This window comes from Callorhinus ursinus, unplaced genomic scaffold, assembly GCF_003265705.2.
Source record: "Callorhinus ursinus isolate GAN/ISIS: 27379988/994484 unplaced genomic scaffold, GSC_fseal_2.0 scaffold107, whole genome shotgun sequence".
In the NCBI taxonomy this organism is placed as follows: domain Eukaryota; kingdom Metazoa; phylum Chordata; class Mammalia; order Carnivora; family Otariidae; genus Callorhinus; species Callorhinus ursinus.
Window position 1 is genome coordinate 72994 of NW_027397169.1, and position 25956 is coordinate 98949.

Below are 25956 nucleotides of genomic sequence, written 5' to 3' on the forward strand. Positions count from 1 at the left end.
TCTCCCAGCAGACTATGACTTTCAGGAACTAACTGGAACCGGCGTGCAGTAGGTTCTCAACCAACACTTACCTGCGGGTGATTTCAGAACTTTCTGCCCAGCAGAAAGAAGAAAGAAGAAAAAGACAGTAAGTGCAAACAGAAAGAAGAATTTCAGATCGTGAAAAATGCCGTGAAGAAAATGCAACAGAGCGATGTGACTGGTGATCACAGAGGATATGACAAGGTGAGAGAAGAGCATTCCAGGCTGAGGGAACCACAAAGTTAAAGGCCTGGAGGCAGGACCAGCTCGGTGTGTTTGAGGAACCCAGTAGAGCGACTGAGGGGGAGAGAGGGGGAGGTGAGAGCAGGAAGGGGATGGGGTGTATGATGAGGGCCTTATAGGCTGTGACAATATTGAGCTTTACCCAAGCTTTGTGATCTTAGAAAACAGAGAAGGTTAGGGAATCCCCCCAACCTTTGTGTTCTGGGAAACTGCTTACTGCAAGGAACACCCTCCCATATGACTTAGATTAGACTCCCAGATGCTCCCTGTGATGATTAGTTTTATGTGTCAATTTGGCCGGGCCCCAGGGTGCCCAGATACGGCCAAACATTATTCCGGGTGTGTCTGTGAGGGTGAAGGTGTTTTGGGATGAGATCAACATTTAAATCAGTAGACTGAGTAAAGCAGATTGCCCTCCCGAATGTGGGTGGGCCTCATCCAATCAGTTGAGGGTCTGAATAGAACAAAACAATGACCGTCCTCAGAATAAGAGAGAATTCTACCTGCATGATAGCCCTCAGACTGGCTTACTGGCTTTGTTTTAGCCTTTGGACTTGAACTGAGATCCAGCTCCTCCTGGGTCTCAAGCCTGCTGATTCACCGGGCAGATCTCAAGTCTTGAGAGCCTCCATAATCACATAAACTAATTCCTTATAATAAAGATATATACCAGGCTATAGATATATCTCTAGATAGACAGACATAGATATAGATGTTTATCTGTCTATAGATCTATCTAGATAGTTATCTGTAGCCTGGCATACATATATCTATCTATATCTACTTATAGATATCTAATAGATAAAATATATGTATGTGTGTCTATATATATATATATATATAGACACACATAGACACTAAAGACATATAATGTATAAAGATACCTGTAAATATCTATAGATCTCTAGATATGTGTATTATATAAATATTACATAAATTACAAATATATGTAGAGATATGTATCTATCGAGCCATAGATTTTTGGAGAGATAGGACAGTGGAACCACAGACAGACACGTACATACATACATCATCCTATTGCATCCTATTGTTCCTGCCTCTCTGGAGAATCCCAATGCAAATTTCCTTGGTTACCTATGACAAGGCCAGATGGAGACCCTCCAAATTCCTACTTTGCCTCAGAAGTGATCTGCCTAAGTGCTTGTCCCCTGTGATCCATCAGAACACAATGCTTTTTAACCAAATTTTGGTTCAGCTCCTTTCCTTCCCCCAGGGCCCTGAACTTAGGTGCTCCTCACCTGAGCCAGCAGATAGCCTCTCCAGAGAACAGGCTGGCCCCAGGGGGACACCCTCTGCGATCCGCTCTCCCACCATGCTGTCTTTCCATCCTACCTCCCCACCCCTGGCTCTTGCCAGCCTTATTCACTCCTCTCTATAAAAGAAAACTGCCTTGTGCCTGAGTCTTGAGAGGCTTGCAGACCTCGTGGTCTGAGTGCTCACTCCCTTTCCTCTCCCCTGTCCTTTTGAATAAGGGCTCTCCTGCCCAAACCCAGATTTGTGTTTCATTCACAGTTGTGTAGAAGGCTTTGGATTTTCTTTCTAGGAGCCATAGGGAGCCATGGGCGGACTGAGAGCAGGGACGTGACACATCAGGACCACCTGAGGAGGTGCAAACTGGTGGCCAAGTTGGGAAGTCGGCAGATTCAAGCTGCATTTTAGGAGACGAATAGGCAGAGCATGAGTTAGAGGCAGTTCTCTGGAGGTCCCAAAACCTCCAAGAGTGTCACAGTTTGTGGCTATAACAGTCAAGGAAGGTGGCTCAGCATCTGGAGGAGTAGAGTAAGCTGGGGATGGAGGGTGCAGAGTGAGGGTTCCCAGGAAGGTCATTCATCAGGAAGGCTTAGAAACACAGAGCATCGGACTGGCAAAACTGAGGCACAGGGCTGTGCAGTGACCCATCAGAGGCCAACGAGCACATCCACGGCAGAGCCAGGATTCGAACCCAGGTTCCCTGCCTCCCAGCCCCAGCTGGTCCCACTGCTCTCTGTTTCCTGTGGAACTGGGATTCAAATGACCCCCGGGTTTGAACAGGGGAACAGGAGTGAGGGCATTCTGGGTGGGGGAACAGAGAGGGTAAACGTGCAGAGGCTGGAGCAGGGAAAGTAAGATGCCGGAAGTGGATAATAATAGCAGCTAGCATGTATCAGGCCCCCCCCCTACCTCCCAGACAGTGCTCTAACCACTATCAGGGGTTACCTCCTTTACTCCTCCCTCTGTGGTAAGAACTCTCATCTCTAGTCTATGGAAGGGGAAACTGAGGCTCAGAGAGGCAACGTGAGGCCTCAGAAGCAGTGCAGAGCCCTCTCCCCTCTTCCTGAGGACCTGGGCTGGGAGAGGGCAGTTTCTTCTAGTCTTTGCCCCCAACACCAGCCCCCACCCAGTCCCAAGACAGGAAGACAGTGGCCAGGACAGCCCTGCTAGAGGGTGGGGGAGGAGCCAGGCCAAACCACGGACAGGATTTCTCAGAATTTACAGTAGAGGGAGGGGAGAGGAGGCTAGGGGAGCCCCCAGGGCCCACAGCAGTGGGGAGTGAGGGGGCAATGGGGGGCCCACACCTGTGGCCTTATGGGAGGGGGCCCCACTCTCCTCCCTCCTCCCATATCTTTGAGCCTTCAGCCCACCCCCCTCCTGCCACATATGGGGAGATTTGAGGGGACCCCTGCACACCCAGGCTCTAGCCCAAGTGTGCATGGGTGTGCTACACTCAGGTCCCAAGCACACACGTGCACAGTCGGGCTGGAGTGTGTGAATGTGAGTCACCCCCACCCGGGCAGGCCCAGGCATTTCACCCCAGTCACCCAAGCACCCCACAAGGCTGGGGCAGCAGGGTTGCCTTCCCCCAGCCCCCTGAGGGCCACGTGTCCAGGCTGGGGTCTGTTGAGGGCACCTCTTATATCCCCTCTGCATGCTGCACGGGTCCCTGGTCTCTCTCTGCCCTCCCAGTTCCCAGATGCCCGTATGTCTTCCGTCCTGCATCCTCCAGACATGGCAGGCTCACTGGCACTGTTTTAAATTGGGGTGCTATTCACACAACATAAAATTCACCAATTTACAGTGACCAATTCAGTGGCACCTGGTGCATTCACAGGGTTGTGCAACCACCACCTAACATTTTCATCGCCCCAAAGGAAACGCCATACCAAGTACACAGCCTCCACCAGCTCTCCACTCCCAGCCCCTCACAGCCACCAACTGCCCTCTGTCGATGGATTTGCCTCTTCTGGATATTTTTTGGATATTTGTGGCCTTTGGGGACTGGCTCCTCTCACTCATGTTTTCCAGAACTCAGTTCAGATATCCTCCGAGGCAGCTTCCCTGGCCGCCCCCCAAGTCCCTGACTGCCCCCACCTCCTGCTCTCAGCTCACAGCCCTCAGCGGCATCTGACAAAACCTGTCCATCTCCTTCATACTCATTCACTCAGAGTTTGTCCATCTCCTTCTCAAAAGGGCAGGCGCCGAAGGGCAAGGAATTGGTTTCATTCTCTCTGGAAAGTCCTTGATTCACAGTATTTATCATCCACCGATTGTGTGACAGGCCCCTTCCCAAATACCAGGGATCCTGCAGTGAACACACCGAGAGGCTCCCCGTCCCCACGCTGCCTTTGTCCTCCAGGCAGGGACAGGTTATCACACCTGGTGACACGGGATTTACCTGCAGTCTAAGCTGTCACTAGGAGAATCAACTGTCATTTATTCATTCAACAAATATGTACCGAGCACCTACCATGTGCAGGGTCAGTGTAAATAACCAGAGGCATATTACTAGAGCAGGTGTTCAGGGAAAGCCTTTCCTGAGAAAGTAGCACTTGAGCAAAGACCTGAAGATGGGAAAGGAGAATCATTCAAAGATGCAGGGAAAAGCATTATAGCAGAGGAAATAGCAAGTGCGGAGGTCTGAGGCAGAAAAGGACTTTATGGAAGAGAAATGTGCACGACCTTAGGCAAGGCGTGTAACGGCTCCAAGCCTCAGTTTCCTCATCTGTTAATGAGGATAATAAAAATGCAGACTTTTGCAGAGGGCAGGTGAGACAAAATTCAAGGTGGCCAGGAAATGAACCCACTTGTCCTGGGTGACAGACCCCTGGGATCATGGTCATTGTGGGACAGGTGTAAACCTCTACCTCCTTCTCACCTCCCAACCTCACACGGCTGTCCTCCCCACTGCCGCCAGCCAGAGCCACCTTATCTCTGGATTATGCCCATGTCTTCTGGTTTACCTGAGCACACCACCCCATCTCAGCTATTCCTGGTCACTTCCTTGCTGACCTCCCCCATCTCAGCGGCCCTTCACCTTTCTGGTGTCCCCCACACGCGCCTGACGGCCTGTCCTCCCATGTTTGTCCAAAAGGGTGAGAGTGGAAGGCAGCATGATTCCTCCTCATGGAGCAGCTTTACCTGCCCTCCCTCAGATCTCAGAGAGGGTCAGAAACAGGGATGGGATGAGCACCCTGGTCCCAAGGGAAGGCGGCATGTGACTGCCCGTGGGGAGATAAACCACACCGACACTGTGGTTGGTCACCCCCTTTCTCAGACAGTGAGCCAGCTCCCCTGCGCTTATGTGGTGGGTTTATTTATTTTCACTCAGCCTCACACGCCACAGGATGGAGTGGGGTGGGAGGAGGGACAGTTACAGCAGAAATACACTCAGAAACTCCCCGGCACCCCCATCTCACTTACAGAAAAAGCCATGACCCACAGTCCCCGCATGAGCTGCCCCCTCACCTCCCGTCCTCACCTCCTCCCTCTCTCCCCCTCGCTCACTCTTGCTTCACCCCGACAGGCCTCCTCCATGTTTCTCCAACTCACAAGGCAGAGTCCTGCCCCAGGGCCTTTGCATGGACTGTTCTCTCTTGCTTGGGCAGTGACCTTCCTCCAATATATGCATGACTCCCTCAAGCCTCTGCTCAACTGTCACCTTCTGGGCAAAACAAGGGACCTCACCTCCCGTTTTCAATTATTATAACCCACCCACTGCCCCATCTCCTAAGCCCTCTGCCTCTTTTTTTCTCCATGATACTTACCACCGAGGATTCTACTTTTCTTGTTTATTTATCTGTCTCCCCAACTAGGCTGCTAGCACCACAGAGGCAGGAACCACATTGTTTTGTTCACTGCTCTTTCCTGTGCCTTAAACATCGTATATGATCAAGAAATATTTGCTAAGTGAGTAAATTAATTTTTTTAAGTAGGCTCCACACCCAGCATGGAGCCCAATGTGGGGCTTGAAATCACAACCCTGAGATCAAGACCTGAGCTGAGATCAACAGTTGGACACTTAACCGACTGAGCCACCCAGGTGCCCTGAGTAAATGAATTTTTAGAATGAATGAATGAATGAATGAACAGTTGTTATGGTTGAGCCATAAGTTTGGCCCCAAAGCCCCTGGTGACCAAAACAAAAACTGAAATAGGATTAATTACAGTCTCCATGTGGATAAACCCAGTTCCCAGAGGAAGGCCCTGTGCCAAGCCACATAGGTATTTCCTCTTACTTATCTCCATAGGAAGCCTCTGTGGGGTGAGTATATTTGGAATCCCCATTTACAGATAAGCAAGGGAGGCCTGATGATAGGCATGAGGCCATCCAGCCAGGAGGGCCAGCTCCCAAACCCATCGCTCACCACTGCACCAAATCCTCCCAAACCGGTCTGTTATAAGAATCCCCCAGGTGCTAACAAAAAGTGCATATTCCAAAGCCTCTCTCCTGGAAAGTCTGATTCAGGGAATTTATAACTAAACAAGGACCTCTAGGTGATTCTTCTAATCAAGGAAGTTTGAATAATGGCACTTCATGCAACAGAATGAGAGAAAGACAGAAAGAGGCTGGTTAAAGGCAAAACTTGAAAATATTTATAGGAACGTTTAAGAGACTATGTCTATGACCTTGAGACATGGAAGGACTCTTCAACGAGACAAAACAATGTATGAACCATTAACAAAGATCGATAAATTTGGATACATCCCATTTTCCAACTTTTGTTGAAATAAAACACACGAGGAATAAAATGAAAACACAAGTCAGGTGAAAATTCTGTGATGTTCATATGTGATCTGGAATATATGAAAAGCTCTGAGAAATCAGTAAGAAAAAGGTAAATATCCTGATAGAACAGGCAATTCATGGAAGAGGAAATCCAAGTGGCCAACAGCTTTTGGCAAAGATGTTCAACAGAGGAATGCAGGTTACCTCCAAATAGGCAAAAATCAAATTGCCCATCAAAACCAAGTGTTGGCAGAACACAAACTTCCTTTACATGCAAGGAATTGCAAATTGGCAATGCCACTCTGCAGATCATTTTGGCAATATCAAGGTTGAAGACAAGCACCCCTAGGATCCCCAGTTCTACTCCTAGGGATACACCATCAGCAAACTGTGGCCAAAGGGCCACATCTGGCCACACTTGTTTTGGGAAATAAAATTTTATTAGAACACAGTTACACCCACTCGTTTACATATTGCCTATGGCTGTTTTCACGCTACAGAGACAAAGTAGAGTAGACAGAACAGTGGCTGTCTGACCCACAAAGCCCAAAGTATTTACTCTCTGGTCTCATACAGGAAAATTTGTCAACCTCTGCTCTGGACCGATGCTTCTCAAACTTTAATGGGTCTCCTGGGGATTGCATTAAAATGCAGGTTTGATTCAGCTGTTCTGGGAGGAGCCTGAGAGTCTGCATTTCCAGCGGGCTCCCCGGTGTTGCTGGGCTGCTGGCCTGTGAACCATGATTTGAGTAGGTAGAAAGGATCCAGGTAACACAGAGGTCAGCCATGATGTGTCGTGAATCCTTGACAGACAAGACAGAGAAACGTGTCCTCATCAGCAGCTTCAACTCCTTTGATCTCTGCCCCCAGCAATCACCAACCAAGCGGGCAGAAACTTTCACTCAGTGTGTATTGTACACACTCTACGTGGGTCAGACATGCCTGAAGCAGGAAGGGAATTTCACACCTTCATAACCAAAAAGATCTCACTAGGTGTGAGATCTAGGGTATTCTAAATGTTTATGCACGTTTCCCCTTGCAAACTTCAGTCTGGAGCACCATTTCTCTCATCCAGTTTCTGTGTGACACATAGTAGGAGCTGAAAAATATATCTGTTGAAAAAATATGTATTTGATGAAGAAATGTTTCATATTCAGTTCCAAGAGTCATCATATATAAATAGCACTGACAAAAAAAAAAAAAAGGAGCCAAACCAGAACAAAGGAAAGAATTTTAAAGAATGAGAGGATATTTCCCCTGAAGAGAGTACTACTCTGGAGCTGGGAACATGAGAGCTTTCTAAAAAGGCAAAAAGGGAGGGGAGTTAACATTTGTTGAACACTTGCTGTGTGTAAAGTGCCATGCACACAATAAATGAGATTTAATCTTCTCAAATTATCTGAGGGGTGTGTGGTGGTCTCTACTTTGGAGAGGAAGAAACAGAGGCTTCTACCATGCCAGCTACCTCCGAGCAGAGGGAGGGAAGCGGGAGGGGGTTCTGAGAGGCCCCCTGTGGCTAGAACAAGATCAGAGTGGAAGTGTGCAGGAAGCAGGTTTTGACTCTAGAGAAGGAGTGGTGATGAGTTTTAGAGGAAGTGAGTTCTCCATCTCTAGAGGTATTCAAGTAGACTGGATGAGCACCCATCAAGAGACTCTGAGGGTCCCTTCTAATGTGGAAAGTCTATGATTTGCTTTAGGCAGATTCATCTCTGGGCTTTTCCAACCCAAGAGCGACCAGCCCCTGCTCTTGTGTCTACAGGATATGAGTGAGCTGGTCCAGACACCTCAGAGACCTCAGACACCTCAGACACCAACAAGGTGGCACTGTCAAGAGCAAGCACCAAGCCACCCACATCTCCCAGCAGTGGGGTGCTACACAGCCACCCAACCTCCTTCTTCCCTCTCTCTTAAGCATTTTTTAATATCCCTCTGGTCAGAGCCAGAACTTCATTAAAGGCCTTTGTGCAGGATTAGCCACAGCTGTGTGGCACCTTTGTGTTGGAGGTCAGCTCCTCTGCACCCCCAGTCTCCACCCTCCCAGCTAGGGGCACTGGCTGGGGAGAAACAGGCCAGAGCCTCATCCTCCAGGAAGCCCTCCTTCCTCCCTCCCCAGGACACTCTTGGGAGACAGGAGTCTCTGAGCCAAAACCAAAGGCATTGGATATCTCCCACCTGCAATGGCCAAGCCTCCCCTGGCTACAGCTGTGATGAGCAGCATGGGAGGCCCAGCCGAGCCCTTGTTCTCTGCTCCTACTGGAAGGCCAAGCACTCAGAGCATGGGGGCGGGATGACCTTGCCCAGTCCCAGCCTGGAACCAGGACCAAGGAGTGAGCAGGTAGAGAGGGCCCAGGCAGTGATATGTGGGTTCTCCATGCTGTCCAGTAGGAGCAGTGCTCCTGGCTGGCACACATTTGTGACTGCAATAAACCCAGAGTGACCAAGAATGGCCCAGCTTCAGGGGCTGCTGGGGGGTGTGCCTGAGGCCCAATAACCCAGCTGGCCGGGGCAGCCAGGGCTGAGAGACTGCATCAGCCCAGAGGAGTGCTCCCCCTTACCCAGTTCTCCCCACAATCAAAGTTGGGGGCTTTTCATCCAGAATCTAATAAAAACTCTGATTTTTTTTTTTTTCTAAAAAAGTGGTGCCTGAGTGAGAAACTGGGGAGGGAGGGTCTTTGATGAGCTCTGAGGCTCCAGGGTCCCTGGGGGGAGCTTCTCTGCAGCGGTCCCTTCTCCTGTCCACCCAGAGGTGTGTGTACTGGGGCTGAGACAGCCTCAGGGGCTGTGGGCAGCCAGAGAGAGAGAAGAAATGGACTCCCACCCCCATGCCACCCCCAATATTGCTGACCTGTTCCTGTGGTTCAAGACTCTGACCCAAGACACAGAGGAAGCCATCTGAACTGGGTGTGACGGACTCCCAAATGAGGTGGTCAGCGAGCCCCCTAGGAGAGCCCAAGACACAAGGATTCATACACCCTGAGACACTGCTTCATCCTTCAGCAGGACCCTCAGTATGTCTATCCCCAAACCCCCACAGCTACCTCCAGAATAGGAACTGCAAAGCCAGGAGAGTTTCTTCACACTTGTCACTAAGCTGAGCACCGAAGGAGGTCCAAAGATCATGAATGGGTGGGCAAGGGGGCAGGTAAATTGTGAAAGTCAATGGGTGAGAGAATGGATGGATGGATGGATGGATCAATGACCGAACGAACAGATGAGCACAGGAATGAGTGATTAAACGAATAAATGAAGGAAAGAAGGATAGATGGATGAAAGGGAGGAGGAAGGAGGGAGAGAAGGTGGAAGAAAGGAAGGAAAAGGGGGAGGGAGGAGAAAGGGACTACCCACAACACATATTTTAGGCAGGATGGGAACCAGGGTACGATCCAAGATGAAACCCCATCCCCTCCTCCCAGAGGCCTGGACACTGACAAGTGGACCCCTCCAAGGCCCTTGCCCAGCCGGGGAGCTGAGTCAGGGGCAAGCCACTCATCTTCCCCAGACATACCCATGCTCAGTCCCAACACCACCTTGTGGGCCCGGCCCTGCCCGGGGGAAGCCCTCAGAGGGGGCCCCGGCCATCCCCCCACCCTGGAGGTCCCCTGCCCAAGGCTTGGGACTTGACGCGCAGTTTGTGGGGCAGGGAGGGCTGAGTAAGACGCTCAAGATCATTCCCTGGGACAGGATAGGCCAACCCAGGAGGCAGCTCCACTGGATCAGCAGTGGGTGTCAGCAACACATCTGAGGGCCCAGAAGCCTGGTAACCAGAGGCCATGGGTGACCACAGCCCCCAAAAGGGCCTGAGCTCCGGTCTGGTCCCCCCATGCCCATCCAGGAGGTGACAGCTGAAGAAGGCGGCTGGGAGGGCAGCCTGCAAGGCCATGTCCATTCTCTTGGGGTTGGGGGGAACAGGGTCCTGGGGGCACCTGGGGGAAGCGGCCAGACCAGTCCACTTGTGAGCCCCCAGGCAGCCCCGGCATCCTGGAACCCCAGTGTCCAGAGCGCATGGCCTCAAAAGGCAGCCATGGGAGCCAGGGAGGGAGGGGAGTGGCTGGGCCCTAGGGCGGGGGTCTCCAGTCCAGGGGGCCTCCCACAGCAGTGCCTGCAGGGGCAGGGTCCGGGAGCCAGCAACGGAGGGCAAAAGGCCAAAGCGACACCTGAGTGCCCACAGCTCAGCCCTGAGCAGAGCGTTCTCCTCCAGCAGCGTGGCCAGCCTGCCTTCAAGGGCTACGTCGTTGAGACGCCGCTTCTCCCGGGATCTCTTGGCCGCCTCGTTGTTCTTCCTCCGCTTCTCCCAGTAAACCATGTCCTTCTTCTCTTCGGGCATGAACTCCCGCTGCCGCCGCACAACTGGGCCCCTGCCCCTCAGGGTCTTGCTGCGACCCTGAGATACCACTGGGAGGCCCGAGAGACCCACGTCCATGGCTGCCTGGGGGTCCTGGGGAACAGGAAAGAAGTCTTGGACAGGAGGCAGGAGGCTGACCTGGATGACTGTCCCTCTAATTTATCCTGAGACCCCACCGTCACTGATGGGGGAGGGCACAGGTGGAGTGGGAGCCCCACTGGAAGCCGGGATGGAGGCAGAGGAGGATGTAGTGGAAAGAGAAGCTGGTGGGATGGTTTGGCGCCTGGCGGAGTAGCGGGGGAGGCTGCCAGAGAGGCCACATGGCTGGAAAAGGCTTAAGAACAGACCACAATCTTTATGGAGAGCTAGTAGGGCACCCTATTCTCTCGGAGGAAGCAGGCTCCTTCCCCCAGAGTTCTTACCACTGAGAAGATCAGCTGACAAGCCAAGGGTTCAGTTCAATCTGAGTTCCAGGGTAAGATCCTTGGAGATTCAGAGGGGGATAGAAAGAAGGCTAAACCTGGAAAGAAAGAAAATGTGTCCATGGAGTTAAACTGAGCCAAGTTGGGGTCAGAAAATAAGCCACTATCCATCTGAACTGTGCTGAGGCTGTGCCCCAAGATCTCCTCAACATGTGGCCAGAATTTTGCATCTGCCCATCTGCCCATCCATCCTCCTACCCATATATTCATAAGGTGATCTATTCACCTGTCCACTCACTCAACTGTCCATTTGTTCATCCCTCTACCCACCTACTCAACCAACTCACCATCTATCCATTTACCCACTCAACTACCCATCCACCATCTTATTTGTCCATCTATCCACTCATTCAAACATCCGTCTATCCCCCATCCAATTATAGAGTCATCTATACATCTACTGCCCACATGCTCATCCATCTAACTGTCCAGTCACTGATGGATTCATTTTTAAAAATAATATTGTGCCTACAGGTAACAAATGAAGAAATAGACAAATTGGACTCCATAAAAAATCTTAAATTTTGTGCATCAAAAGATACCGCCCTTAAAGTAAGAAGATAACCCATAGAATGGGAGAAAATATTTGCAAATCCTATCTGATAAGGGATTAATATCCCAGAACATACAGAGAACTCCTACAACTCAGCAACAACAACAAAAAAATGAACAACCCAGTTCCAAAATGGTCACAGAGCTGGAATAGGTCCATAAGCAGACAGGATGGTCAACATCACTGATCATTATGGAAATGCAAATCAAAACTACAATGAGATACCACCTCACACCCATTCAGATGGCTGCCATCAAAACAAGACAGAAAATAGCAGGTGTTGGCCGGGAAGTGAAGAAATCAGAACCCTCACGCACTATGGGTGGGAATGTAAAATGGTAGAGCCATTGTGGAAAACAGTATGGTGGTTCCCCCAAAAATTAAAAATAGAATTCCCTATAATCCAGGAATTCCTTTTCTGGGTACATACCCAAGAGAATTGAAAGCAGGGTCTCAAAGAAATATTTGTCCACCTATGTTCATAGCAGCATTATCCATGATAGCCAAGAGCAGGAAGCAACCCAAGTATCCAATGGCAAATGAATAAATAAGCAAAATGGGGTCCAAACATACAATGGAATATGATTTAGCCTTAAAAAGGAAGGCCATTCTGATACCTGCTACAAAAATGGATGGACCTTGAGGACATTGGTTCAGTGAAATAAGCCAGACAGAAAAAGACTAGTCCTGTAGGATAACTACTTGGGGTAGTCAAAATCATAAGGACAGAAAGTAGAATAGTGGGTGCCAGGGGTTGAGAGGAGAGGAAAATGGAGAGTTATGATTTAATGATTTAATGAGTATAGAATTTCCAGTTTACAAGCATGTGGTGGTGATGGCTGCACAAAAATGAGAATGTATTTAAAAATCCCTGAAGTGTATACTTAAAAATGGTTAAGACAGTAGATGTGGGGCGCCTGGGTGGCTCAGTTGGTTAAGCGACTGCCTTCGGCTCAGGTCATGATCCTGGAGTCCTGGGATCAAGTCCCGCATCGGGCTCCCTGCTCGGTGGGGGGCCTGCTTCTCCCTCTGACCCTCCCCCCTCTCATGTGCTCTCTCTCTCTCTCTCTCATTCTCTCTTTCAAATAAATAAATAAATATTTTTAAAAATAAATTAATTAATTAAAAAAGACAGTAGATGTTATTATGTATATTTTACCACAATAAAAGAAATTTTAATAATTATACTAATGTAACTTTACTGAGAGCCAGGCATCTTGCCGTTCATAATTGGTCTCACTCCCTCCACCCTCAACTTGTCCATTCCTTCAACTATCCAGTACGTATCCCCACCCCGTGTCATCCAGCCTTTCACAAACCCATTCATTCATCCGTATATTCATCCATGGGTCCATCCATCTACCCAACCACCAAAAATCAACCCACGAGAATTTGCCATGTACCTAGCTTTGAAGAACCAGAACGTGAAGAACAGGGTGGGAAAAAGAATCAAAATCATAAGATTCCAAGCTCCTAGGGTTGGGAGCTGGAAAAGATGCCCAGGGTCCCAGGGATACTCCAAGAATGGGGAACACCTCCTTAGCCTCAGCACAGTTTCTCATATTGGTTTTCCTGAAAATTCTAACGCAAGGTCTGGGCTCTATCAACCTCCTGAGTTCCCTGAACCTAGGATGTCCTTACCTTCCGTGACCCTGATACAAAACAGGTGGAGAGAAAGAGAGAAACCCCAGAGCAAAGGTTTTCTGCCTGAGAAGCAAGCATGGGGATTCTGCCCGAGAAGTCACAACGGGCTCCAAGAAAGAGTAGACATCAAGAGCTATCATCCTTGTTCAGAAAACCTATGGCTAACCTTCATGAGGGCAGGTATATGTCTTTGTCTACCACTGTATCTCTGGTGCCAAGAATTGTGCTTGTAGACACTAGGTGGTAAATAAACACTGTTGAGTGAATGATGCACGAACAAACAAATGAAAACAGAACTTTGTTCACAGAAAATATTCTCAAAAGCTAATGATGTATTGTATGGTGACTAACATAATATAATAAAATTTTTAAAAAAAAGAAAATATTCGGCCCTCCCAAAATAAGATGAAAGCAGAGAGGGAGGCAAACCATGAGAGACTCTGAACTACAGGAAACAAACTGAGGGTTGCTGGAGGGGAGGTGGGTGGGGGGATGGGGTCACTGGGTGATGGGCATTAAGGAGGGCACTTGACATAATGAGCACTGGGGGTTATATGCAACTGAGGAATCACTAAATTCTACCTCTGAAATGAAAAAAAGAAAGAAGGAAAGGAAGGATGGAAGGAAGAAAGGAAGGGAAGGGGAGGGAAGGGAAGAGAAGAGAAGGGAAGGGAAGGGAGGAAATTTTTGGCTCTCCTTTTAACTGCCAACTGCCAATCGAAAACCATGAAGCCTACTTGCATTTCCCTTTTTGCTTTAGCCACCAAGAAACTTAGCACTCGGTTTCAAGATAAATTGTAATAACCTTCTTGATTGGGAAAGCAGTTTTTCTTCTCCAATGTTATTATTTGAATTTAGTCTTTTGCTCTGTGCTAAAAGCACTTGGCATTAGTGTCTATGACTGCATTAGGTCATTCAGATCACGTATAAAAGAGGATCGAGGCATAAACCATCAAAAAACAACATTCCTCAGAAGTCTGACCATGAAACATAACAATAAAAAAATTAAAAAAAAAAAGAAGTCTGACCATGATTCTAAGTCCACATTTCCCAAAGAATGTTGTCCAGAACCCCAGTGCCAAGGGTGCTGCCAAAAGAAAAAAATATATACAATGCATTTGAGAAATACTGCATATCTTATTCCCTATATAAGAATCATTAAAGGTTCTGAGAAGCCCTACAAAACACACACACACACACACACATTTAACCTTTGATTTAAAGGTTCTCATATTTTTTTGCCCACAAAATATTTACTTTACAGAATACCTTGGGATGCATATTTATTCATTTATTCATACAACACAGTGCCAGGTCCTACAGTGGTTACTGGGGCAATAGAGGAAAATCAAACAGCCTCCTGCCTTCACAAAGCCCACAGTCTCATGGTAAAGGTGAGTGAGATGATAATGGAAAATATAGGCTTAGAGAGGGTCTGTTATCTGCCCAAGTCACACAGTAAGTTAGTGGCAGAACAAGGACTTGAACCCAGTCTGTCTAATGTGTGGGTCCATTCTGCTTACAGCTCTAAGGGGCTGCTATGTCTGGCAATCATGGCTGGGCTTGGAGAAAAAAGCCTTGTGGGGCTCTGCGGTCACCTGAGTGGCCAAGAAATCCTAGTCACCAGAGGGACTCCTGTGCCAGGGCTTCAGACCCCCTCTGAGAATTCCTGATTCCTGAGGGGACTCCAGCCCCAAGACCCATGACCCCCTCTGAAACCCAACAGGCCTCTGGGGCCACCCGCCCACCTGCTGGTGCTTGCTGCAGCGGGAGGCCACCCCACACTGGCCCACATCACATGGGCTAGAGAAGCATCTGCAGTCTGTGGACCCTGATCCACAGGAGCCAGGTGGGGGGCCCTGGTCTTGCGCCTGCCTGCTGCTCACACCTGGGCTTTGCTCCTGGCAGCCTGACAAACTAACACATCTTTGTTCAGGAGGCCAAGTTCACTGACCCCTTCCAGACATCTGAGGCCATCACACCTTCTAGCAGGAGTGTATCGTCCTGCTTACAGAGAATAAAACTGAGGCTCAGGAGCTTACATGGCTGGCCTGGGGATACTCAGCAATTTCACAAATAAGCCTGACGTTCCCTCCCGTCCTTTCCTCCCAGCACGGTGAGGGCCACCACCAACTCTAGACACCCCTGGCATCCTCCTCTCCTGGCCCCCCTCACCCCACCTCCCACCAATGCCCCATCCACATGTGCACAAACCCCCTCCATGCTCCCCACAGCCCTGGCCGCAGCTCAGGCATCTCCTAGCCCACCTGACCCCCACCCACCTCCACCATGGTCCCTCCAAATCCACCAGCAGCCCAGAGGAATCTTTTCAAAACCCTACTTATCCTCAGCTTGGAAGCCTCTGGGGTGTGCTTAAGAAAGTGCGAGTATCTTAGACTCCTGAAAACAGTGCTCACGTGCACCTCAGTCCACCCCCTCTCCACCCCCGGGGTCAGGGAGTAAACGGAGGAAGACACTGCATGAATGTCTTTTGGAATGAACCGATGAATGTATGAGTGAGTATTTGAATAAATTAATGAGTAAAATGCAAGTGAATGAATGAGTAAGCAGATGAAGTAATGCTCAAGGGTTAGGGGCCCTGAGAGTGGGGTACAGTAAGCCCGAATGAATCCTCTCTCCCCACTAAAGGGCTGGGCCTGAGCCTTCCACTGCCCAGACAGCTCGTCTGAGCCCCAGCCAAGACGAGCCCCTGAGACAGGCTCTCAGAGTCCCTTGTCCTACCAGTCACAGCATCCTCCTGCCACCCGACTGGCCCCATTCAGGGGGCCTCAGATGGTGTCCTGACCACCATTCCAACTTCAAGCATGCTGGCAAGAGCCTAGGACTTGCCATGCACCAGCGTGGAGCACATCCCACGGCCCTGGGGCCAGCATCCGAAGGCACCATCCTGGCTTGGGGAGAGAGGTCAGAAGAGAAGGGCAGGCTTAGAGACAACTGGGCCAGGGGCCAGACGAGCTAGAAAGGAAGGGGATGAAGCACAGGGCTCCTCTAAGACCAAGTCAAAAGCAGCAGATGGCCAAAGAAGACAGTAAAGACTGGCGGTCAGGTAGAGGGACAGGGGGCTCTTGCACCAAGCCAGTGAAGTAGATGAGGGCTAGTCTCACTGTGAAGCTCCCTTCCTGAGTCCCCCCTCCCTGTGGCTTGGCCTGAGCCCCCCCTAACCACCACCCCCACCTCCACAGGAACCCAAAGGGAGATGGGGCAGTAGATAGCTCAGCTGCCTGAATTTATTTAGAGAAGATGCAGCAAGGGCTGGGCTGAGCCTTCCTGTGGTCGCCGAGGAAGCACTCAATGGAAAGCAGTAAGTCAGGGGCACTCCTGTGCAAAAGCCCGCAGCATCGGCAAATAAGGAAACAGGAAAAGGGTCTCCCCCAGAGACAGCCCCGGCCAGTTCCACCGCACCCCCATCAGCGCCACAGCCTCCCTGACCGGTGGTCACCAAAACTCTGCTTGGTTTTCTAGTGTGATGGGGAGCTCATTCACTGCAAGTCAAGCCACTGCCAGGCTGCGTGAGCTCTCACGATCAAGGTTTTCCAGGAATGGAGCTAATACCGATCTTCAGCAGAACTTTTCCAATTAGAATTCATCCTCTCTGCTCGTGAAAAACTCCTCCTTCCTTTGGCCCCTAAGTGCTCTGGGAATTTGATGGGTTGATGCTCACATCCCCTCAGCCCCTACTCCGATCTGCTTTCCTCAAAGGAAAGCAGCTATGCTTGTTGAGTACCTACTATGTGCTAGGCACTAACAGTGTCTCACTTTGCACTTACCACCACTCAGAGAACAAAGTTCAGTCACCACCCTCATTTGACGGATGAAAAGACGGAGGCTCTGAGAAGTCAAGTGACTGACCCGCCTGAGCCAGCACGGCCAAGAACGCAGGTGCAATGAGCTCCAGAGCTCACACCCCGCTAACACGCCAGGTTAAACCTTCCTGGCTTTCCCTACTCCTTCCACTGAAGACACAGTTTTGAGTTCATTTAGCACCTCTGACGGGTGGAGATCGGTGTCCACAGAGGGAAAAAGGATCTGGAAGCCACACAGCTAACAAGGGGACGGGGCTGAGATGAGCAGCCACGCTGCCGGGATGATGCAATGGATGGACAGAGTTAAGACCTTAAGCCTGCTTGAACTGGGTTCAAATCCTCCTTCCTAAATAAGTGTGTTTGGGCAGGTCACATCACCTCTATGAGCTTCCAACAACTCCTCTAAAATGAGGATAATAGTAGCACCTACTTCATTGGCTATGTAAAGAATAAATGAGATTCTGGGTGTTAAAAGCCGGTACATAATAATAGTAAATGATCCACATGGCTACTTTTTGTTTGTTGTTGGTGGTGGTAGTGGTGGTGGTATTAGAACCCTCTTCCACTAGGGATTCTGCTGAGCTGCTCCCATCATTATTTATGTTGGAAATACCTGTGAGAACCCTCAGAGACCACTCAACACACTGTATCAGTTTACGGATAACAAAACCGGACTTCCTTTCAACATGGCGGACCAAGTACACACAACATGGCGGACCAAGTACACACTGAGACCTGCCCGTTCCTCCCCAAACACTTAGAAATGACAGGAAAATACCAACTTGAATGAGGGACCAAAGAAGAAGTGCCCTATGACAAAGGTGTGCCCACCCATGTATGTACAGGGCCCCTAATATATGAGATCAAAAGCACACATTCTCAAGAAACTCTGACCAAGGAGAAATATCCTGAGGAGATGAGGAATTCATGAAGTTCCCACAAAGTCTCCAACTGGGAGAATTTACATCAGAGGAAACAGAGATCATTGGAGCAATCTGAAAGGAGTTTTGCAATGAACAGATTGAGGGACTCAAAAAGATAAAGGATGGAATAATAGCCATAAAACAAGAACAGGAGGTTATGAAACAAAAACAGGTAGATTTTTTTAAAAAGAACCAATCAGAGTTCAGATATGAAAAATACAGTTGCTAGAAAACGTAAGAAAGGAGTTACCAGGGCACCTGGGTGGCTCAGTCATTGGGCGTCTACCTTCGGCTCAGGTCGTGATCCCAGGGTCCTGGGATCGAGCCCCGCATCGGGCTCCCTCCTCGGCGGGAAGCCTGCTTCTCCCTCTCCCACTCCCCCTGCTTGTGTTCCCTCTCTCGCTGTGTCTCTCTCTGTCAAATAAATAAAATCTTTAAAAAAAAAAAATGAGTTGCCTACCAGAAGGGGAAAACAAGACCCAGAACTGGGAAGGATTTACCAAGGTTAAATGGGATTTCAGTGTCAGAGATGGACCCAGAACACAGAGCCCAGATTTTAGAAGACCAGAACTAAGGTCAAACTCAGGAGCTGACCCTTGGGGCCATTTGTGGAAACCCTCTTCAAGGGTGTCCTGTGATTCTTTCCCCCCCCCACTTTCTTGTTTTTTTTTTCTTTTTTTCCCCTGTATTTTAATGTCGCTGCTGAGCTGGACTCCATAGCTCCTCCCTAACAAAGAACAGAGCTTCCCTCCCCTGACTGGTCAGGTGGGACAATGGATATGGAGAAATGGCCAGCGTTCTCCTCCAAAATCAGAATTAAATTAAGCAGAATCTGAATGTTAAGGAAAGGAGTTGACTGAGTAAAACTGAGAGAAACAGCCAATACTGGCCACAGGATGCTGGATGGATGACTTAACATCTCTGAGCCTCAGATTCCTCAACTATAAAATGGGCTCAAGGGTCCATGTCACATGCAGATGTTTTGAGAATTAAAGAGAAAGTTGTACGTACAAGACACCTGGCATATCCAGGGGTCTCACGTGGAACACCTCCCTGGAGCTCACCAACACTCTTTTTTAAGCCCATAGAAACCCCAGATGAGGACAAAGCTACAGTCACTGGGCCACAGACAGAGGAGAGAAATTTAAAACTTTGAAAGGAAAAAAAAAAGGTGAGAAAAAAAGATGAATCAAAGGAGAGAGTGTAGGCTGACTTACAAATCCCCCACCTACGTGGTCAGAGGACAGCCCACAAGCTTTCCCTTTGCTCCGTGCTACGAGGGGAACTAAAAATGACCACAAACTCTCCAGTGGGTGTAAGCCTTCTTAATACAGGCAAGAGATGACATTCGTGTGGCCAATGCACATCTGGAAAAATTGTTCACCCCACTTCCCTAACAAGAGAAATACTCATCTGTTTTCATCTCTGCAATGAAATATCAGTTTTTTTCTGGCTGAAACTGGCAAAGATTTCCAAACAATAAAACCCAATGCTGGCAAGGATGTGGTGAGATGGGCACTTGCGTACCTAGAAGGCGAAGGTGTAAACTGCTTCCTGGCAAAGCTATTAAGCAATATGAAATAAAGTTGGACTCATACCCTGTTTGAGGAATGAGGATATCCCTTCTCTCCCACCTGGATCACTATTCAAGCCATCTCCCTATTCTGGCCTCAGGAACCCAGTATCCTTCCTCAAACACACATTCCAGCCACTTAGAACCTCTTTTATTTCCTAAAGAGGTGTTCTCTCACCTCCACATGCTGTCCCTTCTGTCTTAAACATTCTTCCTCTTCTTTCACCTCTTCCCCAGCCAAATCTTACTCATCTTTCAGGACTAAGTCTAGATGTTACCTCTTACAGCAAGCGCACCAAACTGACCACTCTCAGCTAGACCAGGCGCCTCTTCTGGGCTTCCAGCATCCTGTGGTTTCCACCATCACCACGGTGATCACTCTGGGTCTGTGCCCTCCCCCGTCCACAGATCTCCAGAATAGGTACTTGATAAATAACAGGAGTGAAATATTTGAAAAAAGGGTGTGCTCTGTGTGGTCCCAGAAGTTTGAGCCAGGACCACAGATTAGGACATAGAGATGCAAGTTGGAGTCAGAGTCTGAAATTTTCTAGGGGCACCTGGGTGGCTTAGTTAGTTGGGTGTCCAACCCAAGTCATGATCTCGGGGTCATGAGATTGAGCTCCACATTAGTCTCCACACTGAGCATGGAGCCTGCTTAGGCTTTTCTCTCTCTCTCTCGCTCTCTCATCTTCCCCTGCAAGCCCTACTCACGAGCTCTCTTTCTCTCTCTCTCTCTCTCTCAGAATAATAATAATAATAATAATAATAATAATAATAATAATAATGAATTTTCTAGAAATTCCAGCTCACTAACCCAGCAGAAGCTGCCTCCAGAGGTAATGAGCTGCCCATCACAGGAGGTGTGCAAGCAGGTGGTTGGAAACCACTTCTCTTGCTCTGACTTCTCCACTTCTGCCTGCCCAGATTCAGAGGCCCAGGGATGAAGAAGATGCCCTCCTCCCCAAGTTGTTCCACGTGGCTTTCCTCTGACTCAGAAGACTGCCCAGCGAGGTCTATGGACCCACAGAGGCTGTTCCCACGGAGCTGATACAGCCCAGCCCATTCCTCAGAAAGGCCACAGAGTCCCAAGAGGCTACACTTTCACAGGGTTTGGGGAGCCTGATGGAGCCTTGGGGCCCTCTCACTCTGAGAAAACCCCTGCCTCATAAAAGCCCCAGTGAAACCAACCTCTAAAACCGAGAACCCTCTGTGGGAACTCAGATTTCAAGGGGAAAATGCAAGGCACTCTGGGACTGTGGCAGGCCCTACCCCTCCCCATGGCCCCCTCCCGGGCCCCATGGAGAGGAAGCCATTTGTACCTCTGTGCCCAACCCACAAGCCCAGCTAGAGTCCCAGATCCAGGACCAGACTGATAGGCAGGCAACAGGGTGTCTGCCGTCCGTGCTGTGATAATGACATACTGCATCACCTTAGACAGGGGCCAGCTGCTCTCCCAGCCTCAGTCTTTCCACTGTCAAGTGGGTACAAGATTGGTGCCTGGGTTGGTAAGTAACCCAGGTACGTGCTTAGTCCCAAAACATAGTAGGTGTTTTGTTCTTGAACTCCCTGAGCTTCAGGGAGGACCCTGGGGTTCATGGGGTCTGATCCAATGGCAGGAGGGTGTCCCCCATGAGCATCAGCTCAATGGAAATCGACCTCCTGAAACTGACCAGGAACAAAATTCATCTCAGGGACTTTAAGTCCTCGGCTCCCGGCCACAAAGATCCCTCAGGCTCCACCTCAGCCTCCATGCAGCCCAAACCAAAACAACCCCCAAAATGAGAAGAGGCCCCCTAACCAGCCTGGGGTGGTGTCGCCAGGAAGGAGTAAGGACATCTGGCCCCAATCACCACCCAGACCCCAAGGGTAACAGTTCAGAGGTGCTCCCTGTCCAGCCAGTCCAGGACCCAGACAGCCCCTGCTCCCAGTCAGGCCCTGGGTCTCTCTTCTGGGCACCTGAATCCCCAAATCCCCCCCAAAGGCATCTGGACACCATCCACCCACACATCTCGTCAATCCTGCTCCAAGCCTCATGGCTGTGACTCCTTGCACTCACTCCACTCCAGCCACACAGGGTCTTCTCTCTGCGCTCCCAGCACTCCAGGCATGGTCCTGCCTCCTGGCCTTTGCACACGCTGTTCCCACCTCCTGGAATGCTGTTCCTCCAGATACTCCCATACAGTCACTCCCTCACCATCTCCAGGTCTCTCCTCCTCAGCAAGATCTGTCCTGACCCTTAGGCTAAATCACCACACACACACACACACACACACACACACCTTCATTGTCTCTCCTTATCCTGCTTAGAGTTTATTCAGGGCACTTACCACTCCCTTAGTTTTTAGTTACTGACTGATTTGCTTAATGTCCATCTCTGCCACTGGAACGCTAGCCCCTGAGGGCAGGGGCAGCCCCTCTCTGTGTCCCGGTGCCTAGAACAGCACCCAGCACACAGCAGGTGCTTAATAGCTATTTGTTGAGTGAATGAATGAATGTGAACGATGTCAATTCTCACAACTTCCCTGAAAGGCAGGTTTACCCCCTTTTGCCACAGAGGCTCAGGGAGGTCACACAGCTGACCACACAGCTGGTCACAGGTGGGCTTGGAACCTGGGCAGCTGTACCCCAGAGCCTACCCTCTGGAGACCCAACATATAGCCAGAGGTGTAGCAGGTCCCAAAGGCACCTTGACACCAGGACGCAGCTCCTGGCTCCAGGGCCTTAGGCTCCTTTCTGTGAAATGGGCCCAGGGCACTGAGAAAGAGCTTCTGGCTCTGGGGAGCTCTGCCCTCCACCCTAGGAGTGACTGTCCTGGAATACACCATGGTTCCCGGAGACACGCAGGGCCTGGACACCCACTGGCCTCATCCAAGCCCCTTCTGGGTGCCCAGCTCTGCCTGTGCTAAGCACATTACAGACACTATCTGCCAGAGGGATCTTTCACCACACAGATTATGCCGCTTTCCAGCCCAAAACCCTCAGCAGATCAAGACCACCTTCCTTTGCCCAACCCATGGAGCCCCTGCACAGTCCACGAGGGGCTGGCCCCCTCTGTGCTCCAACCACTGGGACTCACCACAGGACCCTTGTACCTACAGTCTTGCTGTTTGGACCGTCTTCCTCTCCTCCCCTGGGTTCCTAATTTTCATCCTCTGATTGTAAATTCTCCGAGAAGCCCTCCTGAAATTCCCAGGTGCCCCTACTCTGCGCCTACTGAACATCAGGTGTTTCAACTTCTTAGCATTTATTATCCAAGTAATTTTACATTCACTTGTGTAACTTACTAACATCTCTCTTTCTTCAATGAGGCCAAGACCTGTGTTTCTCCTCCCAGTATATCCCCGCTCCAGGGCCTGGCATGTAGTAGATGCTCAATAAATACTTGAATGAATGATTGTGCTGGATCCCACATCACAGGTGAGAAGACTGAGGCTAGCTCCCGACCCCTCCTCTGCACAGCCTGCCCCCCACCTCCCCCAGGCAGCCTCCTACCTCACCTCCAGCTCTAGGGCAGTGGTTTGGACGTTTGTCAATATTTGGGGACACACTGGTTGTCATGACAAGGGGAGAGGGTTACTGGCATCTAGGGGGTAGATCCCAGGGATACTGCTCAACACCCTCCAGTGTCCAGGACAAAGGGTTATCCAGGGTGTAGTGGAGAAATCCTGCTTTAGGAGAAGTGCTCACATCCTAGCCTGACTGATAAAGACCGGCTAGGCCTGGGTCATGCAGTCAGAATGAGTGGGAGCTGTGACAGGAGATCACAGGATAAATTTCACCTGGACCCAGCTGCCCCTGTTTTAGCTGTTGTTGTTTTTTTTTAATAAGGCACCATCAAAAGACACGAATCACAGAGCAAAAAAGCAACTGACAGAATGGAAGAAAATATCTGCAAATCATAGATCTGATAAGGGATTAATATCCAGAATACATAGAGAATACCTACAACTCAGCAATAATGACCAAAAAAAAAAAAAAAAACTCAATTAAAAATTGAGCAAAGGGCTTAAACAGACATGTCTCCAAAGAAGATATCTGATTGGCCAATAAGCTCATGACAAGAGGTTCAATATCACTCAGCATTCCAGAGGACCAGTCCATGCTCCGGACATGGCCACTTGCACAGTGTTTCCTTCTTTTTTTCCAGTTTTTTTTACTTTAGTAAAATACACATAAAATTGCCAAACTAACCATTTTTAGTAATATAGCTCAGTGATATTAAATACATCCATAATGTTGTGCAACTGTCACCAGCATCCGTCTCCAGAACAGTGCAGGTTTGGACTGCGTGGGTCCACTCACACGCGGGTTCCTTCATAAACACCCTCCAGGCCTGTCAATGCACTTTCTCTTCCTTATGATTTCCTTAACAACACTGTCTTCTCTCTGGCTGACCTCACTGTAAGAACACAGCGATCCGTGTAACACACAACATAGGCATTTATCAACTGTTCTCATCATCACGAAGGCGGCTGGTCAACAGCAGGCTGATGGTGTTTTGGAGAGTCAAATGTGGTATGTGGATTTCTGACTCACAGGGGCTGACACCCCAATTCCCGTGTTCAAGTGTCAATGGTACAATGAGATATAGCCTCACGCACATGGGGATGCTATCAAAAAAAGAAAAACAAAACAAAAACAAAAACAAAACAAGACCAGAAAATCACCAGTGCTGGCAAGCACGTGGTGAAACTAGAAACTTCACGCACTGTTGGCCGGAATATAAAATGGCAGAGTCCTTCACTGTGGAAAACAGTATGGGGGTTCCTCAAAAACTTAAAAATGGAACTCCCATATGATCAGCAGTTCCATTTGTGGGTCTACACCTAAGAGAACAGAAAGCAGGGACTCAAAGAGGTGTGGGCACACCCATGTCCACGTGGAAGCTAAAACGTGGAAGCAGCCCCCGTGTCCATAGACACATGAATGGATCAACATGACGTGGCCCATCGACACAATGGAACATTCAGCCTAAAAAGGAAGGCCGTTCTGACACCTGCTACAACACGGATGGGCCTTGTGGACATTTTGCTCAGTGAAAAAAGCCAGTTGCAAAAAGACAAATACTGTATAAATCCACTGATACAGGGTTCCCAGAGTAGTCAGAGACACAGACAGAAGGTAGATGGTGGGTGCCAGGGGCTGGAGGGTGGGGCAGGGGGAGAGGGGAGTTAGTATTTAATGGGGACAGCGATTCAGTTTGGAAAGATGAGAAAGTTCTGGAGGCGGATGCTGGTGACAGTTGCACAACATTATGGATGTATTTAATACCATTGAGCTGTATTACTAAAAATGGTTAGGATGGCAATTTTATGTTATGTGTATTTTACCAAAGTAAAAAAAAATTGGAAAAAAAGAAGGAAACACTGTGCAAGTGGCCATGTCCGGAGCGTGGACTGGCATGTCTGCAGAACTCCAGACACGTCAAGCCCTCCAGGGCTCCCACCTCCCATAGGGTAAAAGCCCAAGTCCTCCCTGAGGCCCAAAAGGTCCTGCACAACCTGTCGCATTCCCTCCCTACCCTCCCAACTCCCCGCCCCCGCCCCCCCTTCACTCCACTTGGGCCACAAGGGCCTCCTTACTGTTCCTCCAACACGCTGGCCCAGTCCTGTCCCAGGGCCTTTGCACAAGCATGCCCTCCCATTTCAATACCTGCATGGCCGATCCCCTCTCTCAATGCCCATGACCCTCTATGCACGACAGAGTTCTTGCCTCAGCCAAACCCTTCTATGTCAGACTTGAAGTTTGGGGAGCAAGGCCTGACCTAGATAGTGGGTGGTCTCTGAGACATAAACATCCAGATGGTTTGCACCAAGTGAACCAGTGATTTCCACCCTCAGGGCCAATCACAGATGGGTGTGGGCTGTCTCACCTGCTCTTCCCATCTGAGCAGGGCCCAGAGGCCCCAGGCACCTGCTGCCACCAGATGGTGGGCACAAAGCAATTGTTCAATAAACAAGTGGGTAAAAGTGCATTGTGGAGGGACAGAGAAGAGAGAGAGAGGAAGAGAAAGAGATACAGAAAGAAACAGAAAAGACAGGGAGAGCAGACAGAGAAGGAGAGAGGGAGGCCAGCAAAGAGAGGTAGAGAGCAGATGGCTGCTAACCCACGAATGGCACACAACACACCCAGCAAACAATAGCCAGAGGTCTGTAACCACTAAGTGTCTGCAACAAACGCTCGTTCCCGTCCTCAGGCCCACTGGGACCTCACAGCACTTACACTAGACCCCAACACCCCCCAGTCTTTACCACCAGTGCATCCCCACAACAGTGAGACCCTGAGGACAAACACGCACAGGTCTGCACAGCAGACCACCACATCCTGGAACACCGCGGGCCCCCCGT

The 25956-nt window shown here is 49.6% G+C and overlaps 1 protein-coding gene across 3 annotated transcripts in view; it reads right to left on the reverse strand.

Moving 5' to 3' along the window:
• Positions 1 to 6123: 6123 nt before the first annotated feature.
• NFILZ (NFIL3 like basic leucine zipper) overlaps positions 6124 to 25956 on the reverse strand; it is a 28977-nt gene continuing 9144 nt past the window's right edge. For 2 of the 3 annotated variants that reach the window (XM_025863304.2, XM_025863303.2), the window contains 2 exons: positions 11033 to 11130; positions 6124 to 10703 (listed from right to left, as the gene is read on the reverse strand). In XM_025863304.2, the coding sequence (XP_025719089.1) occupies positions 9828 to 10688 (861 nt within the window). In that variant the 5' untranslated portion in view covers positions 10689 to 10703; positions 11033 to 11130 and the 3' untranslated portion in view covers positions 6124 to 9827. The remainder of the gene's footprint in view (positions 10704 to 11032; positions 11131 to 25956) is intronic. The other variant, XR_012377097.1, reaches the window with a different exon arrangement.